The 17494-nt window shown below is 39.4% G+C and overlaps 1 protein-coding gene across 2 annotated transcripts in view; it reads right to left on the reverse strand.

Annotated features, from left to right (window-relative positions):
- Window positions 1–17494, reverse strand: part of KCNH7 (potassium voltage-gated channel subfamily H member 7) — a 527395-nt gene that overhangs the window by 65908 nt on the left and 443993 nt on the right. For both annotated transcript variants that reach the window (XM_089660084.1, XM_089660093.1), the window contains exons 10-11: window positions 2821–3073; window positions 1483–1688 (exon numbers count right to left, since the gene is read on the reverse strand). In XM_089660084.1, the coding sequence (XP_089516210.1) occupies window positions 1483–1688; window positions 2821–3073 (459 nt within the window). The remainder of the gene's footprint in view (window positions 1–1482; window positions 1689–2820; window positions 3074–17494) is intronic.

Genomic DNA, 17494 nt, shown 5'->3' on the forward strand with positions numbered 1-17494 from the left:
GGGAGGTTCAACAGAGAGACTTTACCACTGGAGCCTCAGAAGTCATGGGCAAGTCAGCTCTCTAGTGTCCACCTAGAACAGAAACATCACTTTTGGACTATTGAAAACTCTCTGCAGTTGGCACTATGGGACTTTATCAGTTTTCACAGCAAGCTCTGGAGTGGGCCTGAGGGACTCTTACCTGGATAACTTTTATCTTTCTGCAAAGCTTATGATATATTTAAAGCTGAATGCCAGGTAAGGCAATTTTTACATAGTTACATTGGTCTAGTCTGAACCAATGTAAGTATGTATGTGGCATACCCATGGGATCCCCTGGAAGCTGAAAATCACTGTAGCGTCCACCACTACTACAGTGATTGCTGCTTGTTTCTAGGTCCTGTGCTGAGAAGTTGCAAACTGAACATGCTCAGGGTGGGTGCCATTTGAAGAACCCTTTCCATTTGCTCAATGAATGCAAAGTGTTTTCTGATTAGATGAGGCAGAAATCATAACTTCACCCTGCCTTTCCACCTTTTCCAATCAGAGAAGGCTTTGTTTTATTGAGGAAAGTGTTCCCTGAATGGCATAGGACCTGGATGCTAGTGGAGATCGTTGTAGTAGTGGGATCTACTACAGTGATTTCCAGCTTCCACAAGGATCCCACAGCACATGCAAACGTACATTGGTCCAAGGGGGCTAAGGTAACTATGTAAAAATCACCATACCTGGAATTCATCTTTAAGTTGGGATGGACTACAGTTTAAATACTACAGTTTAAATACAATGCAGAGTTTGCATCATGTTGATTACCTTTCAGGGTACCATTGGTCCAGACAGTGTAATGTTACCATGCAATCAGAGGTATGTCTAATAGAGCTACATGGCCATGGTGTAGATTCTGAACAGAGGTCCTCTCATACAGTACATCACTGGACTTGACTCTTGGGATGCTACTTTTAAAAACATTTTTTTTTCAAAAAGTGTTCTAAAAACTCAAGCAACAGAAACGTGACTGAAAAAAATGATAGTACGGTAAGAAAAATACTGTACATGCTGTTTAATTCTGCACAGAAAGCAAGGCTATCACACAGCTGATAAGAGGGAGTAACAGACATTATTGGTCACCTAACCTTATGGACCCTGTGGAAATCTCACCATATGCACCCTCCGTACATATATCCTAGCATGGAGCTAAAATTGTTGCAAATCCCACATTATGGTAAGGTGCAACTTTTCTCAGTCTATTCAATGTGTCCCAGATTGCTCATTCTCCTGTCTATTTTGTAACAGGTAGATGAAAGAAGTTTCTGTAATTAGAAGCCATCAAAAAGTATATGAGTTCTTTTTAGTCATCAGTCAACCACTGACTGGTAGAAAAATAAGCAGCCCAAATCACAAACAACATCCTATGAATTCTATAAAGTGCACTAAGCACCAAACGTAATATTTACATATACTAATTAAAAATGTTTCAAAGGTATTAAATATGACTCTGCAAACCTTTGTGCTTTCATCTCTTAAATTAAAAGTCAGCTCTAGATTTGTGAGAAACTGATCTGAGAATTCCGGATACATGTCCAAAACTTCCAGTAGGTCCTCTCGCTGAATTTTATGAAGATCACAGTAGGTCAGAGCTCGAACATCAGCATTGGACTTCCCAGGCTTAGCATACAGGTGAACCATCTCTCCAAAAATATCATTTTTACCTGATGTAAGAAAGATCAATATGTAAAAAATGTACACAGTACAGACATAAAGCACAGAGAAAAAGAAATCTTATCTCTGGTGGTGCTCTATATGGGCCAATAAATACCTCCTAATACAATAGTCATAGTACCACACTGTTTACTAAGTGTCTACAAAGGTCGATGCAGCAATAGTTCTGAGATGATGGAGTCTAGCACTGGTGAATGGACTTCATGTAATGTAAAATGTATACCACGAGAACTGGTTGGAAGGCAAAAAAAAGGTTCTGAGATCCGAATCTTAAACTCTTCTAAAATGGTCAAGGGCATCCTTATAATTGAAAACATATTTACATTCAAAATAACTGCAGTAAATGTTGGTGTGTAAAACAGCTCCCATCCTTTGCCTATTCAAAGATGAAACTACGCAGTTGAAACTAAAGCTTTTAAAGAACACCATCCTGTTCAAACATCCAGACCTGCCATTTAATGCAAACAGGCAGGTCCTACAGTATTGAGTGGCATTGCCTACAGCAGTTTCATTTGCTTCTATCCAGATAGATGCTATCCAACTAACTAAATGTTCAGTTTTAATGTTCAGGTTTAATGAGCTAAATAAAAGGTGCTTCAAAACAAAAAGGTGTGCAAAGTCTCACAGTTTGTTTTCTTTAGAAACAGCCATAGTATGAGTAGAAAAGTCAGCATGCAGTAGAGAAGGACCATTACTCTCTGTGTGTAAGTAATGGTTTCCCTCTAAGGGGCTGACATGTCCACTACAGAGTCAGACCTAAAGCTCTGTAATCTGTAATCTGCTGACTGGGGAACTCTATCTCTGACACAGTAAGGTGTGGGTCAGACCTCTGTGGAAAGACCACTGCTTCCATACAATCCTTCTCTGTAACATGATGGTGGGGGACAAGCTTTTGTATTCAGAATGTGGCTGCCTTTTTCTAAATAAAATGAATGGTAAGTCTTTGCACACCTTGTGTTTTGATGAACTTATATTTAGCTAATAAAAACTGAAAGTTCAAATGCCTAACACACATAGTACTGCCCTGGAGGCATCTTGTTCTGCATTAACCCCCTTGCCCATGGTCCCATAATTGCTGCAACTCTACCAATGAGCCTAATTTATTTTACACCAAAAACTCACCTAATATTGCAACAACAATATCGTCTTTAAGGATTTCAATAGAACCTCTTGACAGAAAGTACAACGCAGTAAGCACATCTCCTGAGTGCACGAGAGTATCTCCAGGGGGAGCATGGGTAGTTTTAAACCTCATAGCCAAAGCTCGAAGACATCCTTTGCTGGCTCCTCTGAAAGCTTTGCAGTTCTGCAGCAATGTTTGATTGAGGTGCAGGCAAATATCAGCTTGCAGGCATTCTGGAAATCCCTTCAGTACCTAAATATAAATGAAAGTAGTAATAGATTCACAACTTTTATTTGAATGTATTCCCGAGATAAATCCACTATTTCCTGAAGGCAATAGTTTAAAAGATGACTATGAATAAAACAAACATCTACAATTATGAATCAGTATAAAATTCCCCAATGTGTTTCCAACCATTTTTACAAAAGAGAAGAAAAGGGACAATGTTTAAATTACCCTTCTATCCTTAGAACATGAGAGCACAATTTTCCTTTGCAAGCAGATTTTTTTTCAGCAGTGGTGATGGTCATATTGCTCTCAACTAAAAGCTTGAACAATTTAAAGGGAATCCATTTCCCAACAAACCATTAAAGGGACTCTGACAATTAAAGGATACTAAAATCTAAAGTACAAGTACTCGGAAATGTGGTAGCCTTCAGTGCCCTCTACTTTGTCCGAGTCCCAGGTCCTTCTGATAAAGCAAAGCTCTGACGATTCTGGGCTGTAGTGGAGCTTACTACCAAGCTCTACAGTCCAGCACACACTCCTATTAGACCATCACTATGATGTGCTCCTTTACTCACCATTAAGATTCTTTGGAAAACAGGAGGGGTAAGGCAAGCCTAAACATAACACACATCATTCAGGTGAAGATAGGATACTGAGAGCTGCCATAGTGATGTGCGTGCATATCTGGATGCCTTCACTTTATAGTGTAGCTGTCAGTGGCTTTCTATAGTATTAAAATTACAGTTTCCTAAAATGATCATGAGAATGTGTTGCCTAATGCAAAGAATTCTATGAATGAGTAGTAATGTTTAAAAAAAAGCTTCAACCTCTTTCAATAAAGAGTACCCATTCATAAAGGAAATCTGTACTGAGAGAAATATGGAGGCTGTCATTCCTGACCTCTTGAAAATGCCATTTTCCTGTCTTTCTCTGACCTCAACACTTTCTGCAAAACCAACCTAGAAAAAGCATGCAAATTAGAAAGAATGAGTTGAGTCAGAACTCTTTACTTGCTAAGAGGCTCAGAATATACTGGGACCATCAATTCAGTTTTCAGAGTGAAAAGCAATGGCAGCCTCCAAAATTTCTCAGTACAAAGGTTCTTTAAGTTCTTAAGTTCAGTAACTTTAGGAAACCAGTCAGAAATGACTGATTTCAAGGCAGTTCATAGTTCAAGTAACAGCACAAAAGAGTAATCTTCTTTTTAACCAAAAGTACTACGCTGTACTATAATATGACAGTTATAAATCACTTTTCAATGGTCACATCAAAATAATAAGTCTTCCTGGGTCTCTTCAGTTCTTCCATGCAGGTAATTCTGCTGACTGCTGAACCTCTTAAACTGATTCAACACTTGCTCTGAATGACTTTTTGAAATCTTTTATGAAATCCAGTACAACAGAGAACGAGATAAATTTCCCACTGTTAAGCAAAAGTACATATCTCTCTGCTGAGAATGACATGCGTTCTTCAACTTTCTCTCTTGGAATACCATGCCTTGCAAATACATATGGTTTTGAACACAGCAGCCCCGATCTTCCTCTTCTCAGGTCCCCCGCTGGCACTCTGCAACCCCCCCCCACAGGAGCCCCCATATCAAGCCGCTTGCTATGGGGACACGCATATACTCTCCTGAGCCATGTTGATTTACACACAGAGCTCAGCTTGGCCTAGCCCCCACCTCTTCTCACTGGCTGTGATTGACAGCACTGCTGTCTCTGAGCTGATGAGGAGCCAAGCTGTTCTCATGAACATTGCTGGATCAAGATCAGGCTTAAGTATGGGGGGGGGGGCTGGGGTACCAGACCATAGAAGTTTTTTTACTTTAATGCTTTACAACTGCTTTAAATATGAATTCAATAGCACTTTTGGTTTGTGGTGCTCCGATGCAATTTAGTTCCGATTTAAATCCCGTATACACAATGAACTTCCCAAATTCCTTCCTTTTGTCTGTTAAATATAACATTCAAAACTTTTTGTTATATCACAGATAATAACACACAGTGATTGATTTACTAACACCAGAGAGTGCAAAATCTGGTGCAGCTGTGCAAAGTAGTCAATCAGCTTCTAACTTCAGCTTGATAAAAACAAAACTGGAACCTGACTGGCCACCATGCACAGCTACACCAGATATTGCACTCTCCAGTTTTAGCAAACCAACCCCACAGTCTACAACTGGTAATAAACAAACTATTATGAAGAAGCATGAAATTATGTTCCAAGCTACTGTACCACTCAATCCAGGACAAAATAGTGTTGCAAAAAGAAAGAGTCACACTTTATGTGAAAGTGGCAGAAGTATGCTTTTTGATGCTGATATGCCATAAATATACTAGGGAGAGGCAATTAGGTTAGTCTGCTATCTCCAAAATGGCTAATGTACCTGTAATCTGTAACCTGGAAAAGCAACAGGAAAAACTCAATATGAGTTATGGAATAGAAAGAAGCCTGACCTGAAACACATCCAAATCTTTGGAAGCACAATTATGCATACACGTTTCTAAACAAAAACATAACCTTGCTCTAAGGAAGAAGTATTTGTCAGCTACAGTGAATCCCAAAAGGGTTCCAGAATTCTGCCTCCAGATACCAATAAGGTAATGACCAGGAGAAGTGTAATTATTAATTAAACACCTTTGTGTCAAAAGCCTCATGAATTAACAGTCATCACCATCTGCACAACAATCTGAGCAAGAAGCCCCAACAGTACTGCAGGAAAAGTAACAGAACATTTCAGACACTGAAATTGGCATCAATGATTTATCCTCTGAAAAAGGTGAGTTGTCTGCAACCTCAGTCAGAAAATCTACAAGATCCAATAAGAACTTCCCAACTAGACGCTTGTCATATATGATTTGTTCAGAAAGTGCCACAACCTGAGCCTGTGTCATGGGAAGAGAGCCAAAAGCTACCCAAGAAGAAAAAGTGGAGTAAAGCTAAAGAAGAGGAATTGACATCCCTCCACCAGCTCCATGCTTGAGAACTTATAGAATTAACTCAAGGCAAACATGGAAATGGATATAAATGGGGGTTTCAAAGTTAAAGTTTGAAAAACTTTGAAGGAAGATGGAACTTATATGAGAAATTAGTTGTTGAGTTGGGGTATTAACATGCTGTGTAATCTGGCAATTTTGTAGAATCAGTTATTGGTAAATCCAGGCAAGAGGAAACATTAAATTGTGCTTTATTGTAGATTTTCCCAGGAACAAAATAAGCCAACATATATACATATAAGGTTCCAATGCTAGCAGACCTCAGAAACACAACAATGGTGCAACTACAGACCACATGGTCAAGCATAGCTCCCAACATACCCTTTTTTGACCCAAAATTCCAGTGCCTCTTTCTTCCTCAGAGGTCCTTCTTTTGGTCTAATACAGGGGTCTCCAATCTTTCTCACCAAAGGGCCAGTTTACTGTACTTCAGACCTTTGGGGGGGCCAGGCTGTGGCCATTGAGAGTGGATATTGTACTGGCATCAGTGGAAATAAACAATGCATCTTTGGTATTAGGGGGGAGGTTCTAGTGCCCCATCGCTACTGTCAGTGGGATGAATAGTGCCTCGTTGGTGTTAGTCGGAGGAATAGAGCCCTGTTTGTGTCAGTGGAAGAAAAAGTGCCCCAACATTGGTGTCAGTGGGAGGAATAGTGCCCCATTGTTGGTGTCAGTAGCAGGAATTATGCCCCATTGTTGGTGTCAGTGGGAGGAAAAGTGTTCCAGGTGCCAGATAAAGGCAAGCAAAAGGCCACAGTGTGGAGACCACTGGTCTAATATTAAGATCTGTATAAATACAAGTACTATTTTTTTGCACTAAATTTTTATTTCAGGCCCTTAATTGCTCAATTGGTATCTCCAGAAGCTAGAATAGAGAACATAAATTAGAAATAAAACAACAGTAGGTTTCACAAACCATTGTTGCTCATGAATTATTTACAGACTAAATGATAAATGTCATTTACCTATCGGCTATGTACAAAAAATGTTCTTTTTCACTTGGGCGGTATGACCTGGTGCTACCTGAAACCGAAAGTGACAGCACAGTAAGAATATAGTACCCACCCAACTCTGGCACTCAGAGATAATAAAGGTTGTATTAAACGTTGAAACATAAAGAATAACGCAGTGAATTTTACAAGAAGTATTTTCATATTTAATGAAATTGCGCCTCTTGCATTTTGTCTGTCTATGAACAAATTAGTAAATTATTAACTGTATTTTTGTATGCCAGGTCTTTATAGTCCAAAACAGCTAAACAAAAAAGTAAAATGGTAACTGATTCTTCACTATAAACCTAAAGGGGACTTGAGTCTGTTTTCATGAGAGACACTGTTAGGATGGATTTCATAGGTTCTTCCCCAATTGACAAAGGTTCATGAGAGACACTGTTAGGATGGATTTCATAGGTTCTTCCCCAATTGACAAAGGTACTCCAGTTTTCTCCAACCTGAACTATTGTGACAGTGATTAGGACATTTAGTGACCTTGGAGGCAACATCTGCATTAAGTATATGATAAACATGTATGATAATGCAGATTATCATGGTGCAAGATTGCGAAGAAAAAGTAGGCAATCCAAGGCAAAAAAGAAAACTATGAACACAATCTAGGAAACACAGTAACTGTAAAGAAGACAGAATCTACTCCCTGCAAAGTGAGTGGGCACTGTGGAGTGCTTCAATGTGCTGCTAAAATGCATTACAGTGCTTGTTTTTTTTAAACTATGTAATTCAATGCACTGCAGTGCATTATGATCTGTTAAAGCATGTCAAGTCTTGCTGCGCATAAGTGCAGCATGTTCCAATTTTATTTGCATGTTGGTGTCCACTGAAGCCATAGAAAGCTAACATTGTGTAGAACTACACAGTCCTGACATTGCTCAGCCAGGTATAATTCAAATGTGTACTTTTAGGAAGCACCATGGATGGCACTGTGCAGAACCAGAATTAGAAGAAATATCCTCACCAGCACCCCAAAGATGCCTTAAGATGCCCAAAAAATTCCTCAGGGACGACTCAATTACGAAGTTCCCTGGGGAAGAGGACTCAGTAAGATGATGAAACCTTGACTTTTTGTGACATGTGCTTGTATTAAATTTTGGAAATACATCTTTGGAGTGTTGGTGACTTCCTACTCTATATAAGGCACATTGCCTTGCTCTTACATTGAGCAACACTTCCCACTGCAGCCCAACAATGCTGTTGTAAACAAGCCGATAAAGTATACCTAAAGCCAAAAGGTTGTTTTTTTTTTTAAATAGGAAAGTATCATGGGCCTCAAAACATGTTAGTGGGGGTACTTATCTCAGGCCAGGATACAAGTTTGGTCCTCTTCTAACATAATTTTGTTGGACTTGTAATTGTAATTTTCTACTATGTTGCTCCTACAATCACCACTCCAGGTGTTTATATCCCAGTTTACATCTCTCTTGTTGCTGGCAACCTATCAAGAGTGTTCTGTTGGTGAGACCTGATGATCCATTGGAGGGTGTTCTAACTGGTAATATGCTTTGATCAAGTCATTGTGTTCAATTTTATAATTTTCTTTTATTAAAAAGTGTTTTATCTGCATGATCAAGTGCATTCTGTTTGTGTTTCATAGAAGAGAGAAGGGTTAGATCCAATGTAAGGTGGTTGTTTTTATCTGTCTCCTCTGGAAGGATTTACTTTCTATTTGTGCAGGTGACCATCATCACTGGGACTGAAAGTGAGGAAAACCTCTAAATTTTGAGTTGTCTTTGTAGAAGGCATAGCATACAAATCTTCCAGTAAAGACACACGTTTAAGTGACAACTGTCTAAGAGGAATTTCCCTTACTTTTGAGAGATGTGCTTTCATTGTCAGTTGTGTTTAAAGGACAGAAATTGAAAGCTCAGCTCTAGAAAGTCTAATTTTTGGATGATGACGTCCTTCACCTCTGTGCAGAAGGTGAGTTGTGTTCCTTGTATGTGATGAAGTTCTCCACCTCTGTGCAGAAGGTGGGTTGTGTTCCTTGTATGTTCATTACTGTCCGTGTCCTTGCTGTGGAGATTTGCCCTATTTGTCTTTGTGACCATTGTCACTAGAACTGGAAGTGAGAAAAAAATTCCAAATTTTTAAATTATAAGTGTTATAGGAACATGAATCAATGGAAACACATGATCCTGTGACAACTGACAAAGAGGAATTACCCTATTCTGGAGCATTTCTTTCCACTTAATGTTGCTTCTCTGATTTAGAAAGTGAATAAGAATCTCCCCAATGGCACACAGACAGCAAAAAAACAAACAGAAAACAAACAACTTGACAGGGATGACCAGCCCCTACTCTGAAACAAAATAAAATGCCTGATATACTCTAATGCAGGCCATAGATGGGGAGAAAAACTGCAGATTTTTCTTTTAAAAAACGAAAAATCGGTTGTTCAAGTGGCCGACGTTACCATCAATGGTAAAAAAAATCGGCCGATTTTCTACCCGTCTAGAGCCGGCAAAAAGTGTCCCTGCAGAGAGCTCTGCTATTTCTTTGACAGTTCTCTGACAGTTCCTTGACATTTATAGAAGTTGCAACAATGTATCTATTTGTTTCCATTTAGGATACAGATGTTTTTATTCGGAAACAAATAGATACAATGTTTCAACCGCTGTAAATGTCAAGGAACTGTCAGAGAACTGTCAGAAATAGCGGAGCTCTCTGCAGAGACACTTTTTGCTGGACTGGAATTCTTCTTATTTTCATCCTACTTCTTCTTCTTCTTCTTCTTCATCCTCATCCTCTTCTTCTTCTTCATCCTCATCCTCTTCTTCTTCTTCTTCTTCTTCTTCATCCTCTTCTTCTTCTTCTTCATCCCCATCCTCTTCTTCATCTTCATCCTCTTCTTCATCCCCATCCTCTTCTTCTTCATACTCATCCTCTTCTTCTTCTTCATACTCATCCTCTTCTTCTTCTTCTTCTTCATCCTCTTCTTCTTCATCATCCTCCTCCTCCTTCTTCTTCTTCTTCCTCATCCTCTTCTTCTTCTTCATCATCATCCTCATCCTCTTCTTCTTCATCCTCATCTTCTTCTTCTTCTTCATCCTCATCTTCTTCTTCTTCTTCATCCTCATCCTCTTCTTCTTCTTCATCCTCTTCTTCTTCATCATCCTCATCCTCTTCTTCTTCATCATCCTCATCCTCTTCTTCTTCATCATCCTCATCCTCTTCTTCCTCTTCTTCTTCATCCTCATCTTCTTCATCCTCTTCTTCATCCTCACCCTCTTCTTCTTCATCATCATCCTCATCCTCTTCTTCATCCTCTTCTTCCTCTTCTTCTTCTTCATCCTCTTCTTCATCCTCATCCTCTTCTTCTTCATCATCCTCATCCTCTTCTTCTTCTTCATCCTCTTCTTCCTCTTCTTCTTCTTCATCCTCTTCTTCATCCTCTTCCTCTTCTTCTTCTTTTTGTCTTCCTCTTGCAGGTCACTGCTCATGCGCAGATTTTTTATCGGTAAAAAATCGGCCGATTTGCCCACTAATTGCCGCGAAAATCGGCCGATCGGCAAAATCGGCCGATTTTTTTCCAACTTTACCGAAAAACAAAAACGGCCAAAATACCGAAAAACGGCCGACCAAATCGCCCACTAACGATCCGAAAATTGGCCGATTTTATTTTCGGCCGAAAAATCGGCCGATTTTCGACCCGTCTATGGCCTGCATAATTCAGCCTTATTCAACCAGGGTGCTCAGCACCCTGGGGTGCCTTCAGGTTTCTTCAGGGGTGCCTTGGCCAAATGCCTCAAAATTGCCCAAAAATTGTATACAAGCCTTTTTGTTACAAATAAACCACAGTATTTTATTGTGCACCATTACAACCTTCTAGCAACATCAATGATGTTATAAATTGATAAAAAGAACTTCAGGCACTTGCACACCATCCTTGTTTGCCCCTCCCCTGCCATTCTCTGTTAGTCCTGGGGGCACGTTAGCTGAGGGTGAGGGTAATATAACAGAGAAGATAAACATTGGAATACTGCTCAGTTCCAGTGTGCAAAGGTATATTTGTTGTGTAAGAATAAGTCACCTCTAACATTGAGTGCCCTGGGTGTTCGGATGTTGCTGCATGATGTAAAACTATTAGTTTTTTTTACATTTTAGAATTGGGTGCTTCAGAATTGTGCAAAATGTTAAAGGGTGCCTTGACTGAAAAAAAGGTTGAGAAACACTGCTCTAATTTGTCACTTGGACAGAAGTTTATCTTTAAAGAGAAACAAACAAAAAACACATTTTTGAGTAGGCAGGCTTATTAAAGAAGAAGCATTACAATGTTGACCTGCATTTGGCTTGCTTCAAGTGGGTTTTGTATTCTCTTCTCTTGTACAGGAATGCAAAACCCATTTGAAGTGAACAAAAGCCCTTTGAAACAGGCCCTAAGGCTATATTCACACTTGAGTAGAGAAATTTTCAGTAGTTTTTATTTGAGCTTTTTTGAGTATTTTTGCAAGTGTTTGTTTTTAGTAGTGTATTACAGGCGTTTTACATGTGTATTCAAGCTTCAGGTTTTTTGCTTTAGCCAATGGATATCACTAGAGGGTTGAGTTTAGTTAATATAAGCTTAAAATGCTGGAAAAAAATGCCTGAAAAACACTCAAATCAAGCATTTTCGGGCATTCCCACTGAAGCCTATGGGGCCAAAAACACTCAATTCTACCTAAAAAGTACCTCACTTACTTTTTGGAGTAACAGGTGTTTAGCTACAAATGACAGGATGCTCATATGTGAACAAGGGCTATTGAATACAATAGGTTTTTGCTTTTTTGAGCTTTGAGCTACAAGCTACAAAATGCACAGGTGTGGTTGGGGCCTAAAGGTGTTCCATCTGACAGCTGTCACCTGGACAGGACGAGAGGGGAAGTGCAGACAGCAATCCAATTTTGACAGAGGTTCTAAACCATTCCCGGTCTACCAAAAATGTTCTTTTAGCGCTGTCTGTGTCCCCAGCGTGAGGTATTCTGGCTGACATCCAACAAATTGACAAGGAGTAGAAATCTCCCAAACAATGGGGACAATGTAGCAGAAGTCTAATTTCTAAACCTTCCACACTTTTTCTAAGCCTAATTGCTATTGGATGGAGTTGATCTTTAACGTAAGATTAAAATCTGGGATCACCCTGCTGAGCCACCAGGGCCGGATTAAGAGCATCATCATGCTGAGGGTTTTGGTTGGCCTTTTTATGGAAAGCAGTGGTGGCAGTGGAGCAGATTTAAGAGTAGCAGGGATATAACGATATGACATAAGTGACTTCATATCCCAGCTCTCCCTTTACTGGCAGCCCTTCTCATTTCCAGGAGCCTATACTTGAAAGGGCACAGCCGCACAGGCACAATGCTAGGGAAACCTGGCATTTGATTTGCCAGAGTTCGATAAGAGGCGCGAATCGCCATGCGCACTGAGGTGAAAGCATAGCTTCCAACTTTCAAACTTGAGAATGAGGGACACTTAACGGTGGTTTGCCTCTCCCGGACTCTATCTTGCTGTGCCTATATTAAGGTAGGGGCCTGGAGTTATGCGCACAAACTCACAATTCTTCTTACAACATGCCTGACGTGCAGAAGACTACAGAAACTATCAACTGCAAAATTAACAATAATTAAAAATGCAAAGGGAGGATGCCTTCCTTACATTTTATAGAATAGATTCTGTGATTCAGTCTTTTTTTTGTTGTTCTGATACAGAATGGTGAATGACAGTTGTCACCCAGGTAAAAATAAAGACAATAAAGCTTGAATTTGAGATTTAATAACCACCTAGAGTATAACTAAAGGCAACATTTTTTTTCTGTTGTTTTGGTTAGAGTGGAGAGGGATTAGAACACCTATCAGTTTTTATTTCTGTCTTTGTCCCCATTAGGGACATTCATCCTCTCTATTTGTCCTGTTTAACACTATCATTGAAAGTGAAAGTAAAAGAAAATCCCAAATTTTGGATTGTCCCCAGAAAAGTAATAGAGGGGAAATCTTCTAATGGGGACACTAGTTCTGGCCAAACAGGGTAAGAAGAAATCCCTGCAAATTAAGGGAATTCCTTGGGGGCCCCAGGTCCCCCAAGGAATTCCCTTAATTTGCAGAGATATCCTCTTACCCCCTGTTTGGCTATACAGGAAGACAGGAAGTGAAAGAAAATCTCCACAATGGGACACAGATGGCAAAAAAAAATCTGGCAGGGGGGTTATAACCCTCCATTACTCTGCTGAAAATGAAAAAAAGTTTTGTCTATGGTTTTTAGCAATATTTATATTGAATTTTCAGCACTATTTATATTGTTGTGTTGCAGTAATACGTACGATACTGTAACGTGTGTACTCTGGTGCATTGCACTACCATTCATGGCACCCCAATGCACCTGCAGCGACCCACAATGGCATTAATGTATTGCCATGCATTGCAGTATGCTGAATAAGAAAAAAATATTGCATTTCCAATTTTTAAGGGGTTATGGAGAATTGGAAGCCCATTCAAATTAATGGACAGTCTTAATGCAATGCAAGTTAACGTGCAACATAATGTTTGTTAATGTCCATTCATTAATGCACCACAGATATGAGAATGTCATGACCACCTTACACTGATACAGCATAAGGTACAGGATAAGTATAGGATTTAGAATGTAATGCCATTTATCATTACCTTAGATGACATTTGGATTTTGTCACCTGAAAAACAAAATGAATCTGACAGATTCCTGACTGAATATAGGAGTTTCTCTGCAAGAGAACTGATTTCCCTCTTGGCACAATTATCAGGTACAGTTTTTTATATTACTGAGAAATCCAATAGTGTGTTCTTTTTTCCTGCCAGCAATACCAAAGAAGACATGGTCAAATAATGTCTACTGTCTCCTAGGAATTATTTCTTACTAGTTTAGGCTTATAGTAAACTGCTTCTAAAACATGCCTTGTGTTTACACACTTTTCTTGTCAAAAACAATTCTGGTTTACAGGCTCTATGGATTTTAAAAGGGGTACCACAGTCTTTTTAAAGTAAATATACCTAAATGCTCATTTTCTATTACAGTTCTACTGCACAGCTGGCTATACACATTGCAATTTGTTTGCACAGTCTCTGTAAGATATCCACATTTCTTGTTCACCTATGGCTTGCTCACCATTGTAAGTATGTTACCTACAGTACATATTGCCATGATAGCCCTTGGGGTTGATTTACTAAAGGCAAATAGACCGCAGGCAGGACTTCCAAGTATTATTCCAAGTGAATATTTAATATCCTTCAAATGGGCAGCATTCAGTAGAGGTAATGGTGATGGATAGTAGCAGGGCAAGGCTGGACAGTGGTTGGGACAGGCTCAGCATATCACTCTATGATCTCAGGACACAGCCTTAAAGGGACAGGTGAGTATAAGGAATGGCTGTCCCTCCAAATCTGGGACTTTTGGCAAGTATGTGCAAGAAGTTTTGTTTTTTTCTCTGTCTGATTGGAAAGTTTGCTGGACTATATTTTGTATTGTACTGTTTTGTGAACTGTCCTGCCCATGTGTACCTTACTTATGCCAGGCATAAATTAATTTAAGTGACTGATTTTTTATTTTTATGAGACAAAAAGTCCTGGTTCACAAATTCCAGAGGTGTTCAGTAGGGTTGAAGTCATGGCTCGCTGTAGGGCACTTGAGTTCCTCCTCACCAAACCATGTCTTCAAGGACCTGACTTTGTGCACAGGGTCACAGTAATACTTGAACAAGGCCTCCCTCAAACTGCTGCCACAAGGCTGGAAGCCCACAATCGTCTAAAATGTAATTGCAAACTGTAACATTATCATTACCATTCAGTACTTAAACTAAGTTATTTCAATATATTTTTGGTGATATACCGTGGGTAAGTATGTCTGTTTTTAATCTGCTTCCATTTTTTAAACGGAACAAGTCTGCATTTTTGCAGACCGTTAAAAAAATGGAAGCGGAGAAAAAATGGATGTAAACAGAAGAAAAACAGATGTAAACAGAACAGAACTTAATGGAAGATGGATGTTAACTGATGTAAACTGAATCTTTTTTTTCTTAGCAAAAATATGACTGAACAATTGATGGCTGTGTGTAAAGGGCCTAAGTGTATGCATAAGCAACTGCAGACTAACACTTAGCACTGACCAACCACATGTACAACGAGGGTTCCCTTAGTACACTCTGACTGAGAAATTGGGGTTAGAACCACCAATGATCAGAACCACCAAGTGCCCCATGTAAAGATCAGTCTAAGAAAGGACTAAAAATCAGTGAGTATACTAAACATGAGCTCAATAATTTGATATACATACACTAGAAGATGATTGTTATTATGAAATTGTAATGTGTGCAATAAGCAATACTTTTTCTGTATTGTAAATCTCCATCATCCCATGCAAATCAGCTGAAATTCCAGATCAGAATAACAACAGAATTGTTAGCAATAGTTGTTGGAATGCGGGAGAATGCAGTGAGCGGGAAGAATTGGTTCCCTTTATCTCCATCATCCTGAAGGCACCTACTGCTGGTGTTTACAGTTTCCTACTGACTGGTGTTCCTATTTAGCCCATAAAAACAGCCACCGTGTCTCTTTAGGCTCAAAATTGGCTCATATTCCTTTATCTACAACAAAGTTGGTGGCAGTGATCTGATCAAACCCATTCTTAATTTTTCCGACATGTGCATAAGAAAACAGCTTACTTTTCAACTTCAAACTATGACTTATAACAAGCTTCGAAAAGTGCACCCTGAACATCTTTGCTTTGAAGAGGAAATCTAGCGCATCACTTTTTAGAAGCTTCTCACTTGGGGCAATGGTTTATTGGCAGGCAGTCAAATAAGAGTTTGCAATCTCTTTGTTTGAAAAGATGACAGATGACACATTTAGAAAACTTCCAGAACGCCCCACAGCATCCATACACTGAGGTAATGACATGATGATCTTGAAATTAAAAAATAATGTCAGTATGAATTTCAGTATTTGAAAGAGTGATGTAGAAGATAATATTAACACCAGTGCACAGATACCAGCCTCTCACTGTTGGTTCCCAGTAGGATGAAGCAGCTGTCACCAAGTTGCTTTTCGGGCCCAGTGCTGTCACACTGCCTACGCTGTAAAAGCTAAGTTGTGGCAGCATAAATATGGTCAAAGCAAAATCAGATTTTTTTGCAGCCCACATCTCAGTAAATAAATTTAAATTCGCACTGTTCTGAGAAATGACCATCCAGCGCCTTAGTTGTTGAGGTCACATTTTGCCCATGGTCCGAATGTTTTCCTGGAGGGCAAAAGCAGCAAACACACACTATATGGCCAAAAGCTGGTGGACACCTGAGCACTGCACCTACATGTATGGAAAGGTATTGAACATCTCTTTCCATTACTATGGGCATTAATATAGAGTTGGCCTCTATCTTTATGGCTATAACAGCTTCCACTCTTCTGGGAGGCTTTCCATCAGATTTTGAGGTCAGGTGGTGGAATGAGAAATGGTTGCCATTTTTATTTTGCTTGTACTTATGCAGATTATAACAAGAGGTCTTCAGATACCATTGTGCAAGTTTAGGCTTCTGGTGTGTCCCTGCATCTTTGAGTAGGAAGGAACTACCTCCATGGCATACCTGCTCATGAGTTATTAACTATATATCTCCCATGATAGGGGCTCTGTTATGCTAGAGTCTTTACATATATTTGCAAATATATGCAACAAAAACCTTTTAACAAACCTTTTTAAACTTGTTAAAGCGATTCAGACTTTTTTTGGTAACTATCTGCTAAGTGGGCTGGGGTACTTTTTGTATTGTACTTTTTTGTGAACTGCCCTGTCCATTTAGCCATACACTGTAGCTACAGTTGTGCTCAAAAGTTTGCATACCCTTGGAGAATTTGTAATTTTACAGTATGTACCATTTTTAAAGGAAACATGAGTGAGCAGGCAAAACACATTTCTTTTATTTCTTATGGGATTCACATTCAAATGTAGGTCATAAGAGAATAGTACAATCATAAAACAAACATGGCAACAATTAAACAAATGAAATGACCTCTGTTAAAAAGTCTGCATACCCTTAGTTCTTAATACTGTGTATAGCCCCCTTTAGAATCAGCGTGGAATCTTTTGTAATAGTTGTCTATGAGGCCCCAAATTGTTGCAGGTGGTATGGCTGTCCATTCAGCAAAATACCTCCAGGTCATAGTGTCTTCAGTCGTCTTGCATGAACTGCATGTTTGAGATCTCCCTGGAGTGGCTCAATGATATTAAAGTCAGGAGACTACGATGGCCACTCTAGATCCTTCACCTTTTTCTGCTGTAACCACTAGTGGGTCAACTTTGCCTTAGGGTCATTGACATGCTGGAAAGTCCAAAAGCATCCCATGCTCAGCTTTCATGAGGAAGAATGCAAATTGTCTGCCAGTATTTTCTGACAACATGCTGTATTCATCTTGCTACCAATTTTCACAAGATTTACCTTGTCTTAA

Source organism: Staurois parvus, unplaced genomic scaffold (genome assembly GCF_062004578.1).
Source record: "Staurois parvus isolate SC_StPar_1 unplaced genomic scaffold, SC_StPar_1.0 ptg000031l, whole genome shotgun sequence".
NCBI classification, from domain to species: Eukaryota; Metazoa; Chordata; class Amphibia; order Anura; family Ranidae; genus Staurois; species Staurois parvus.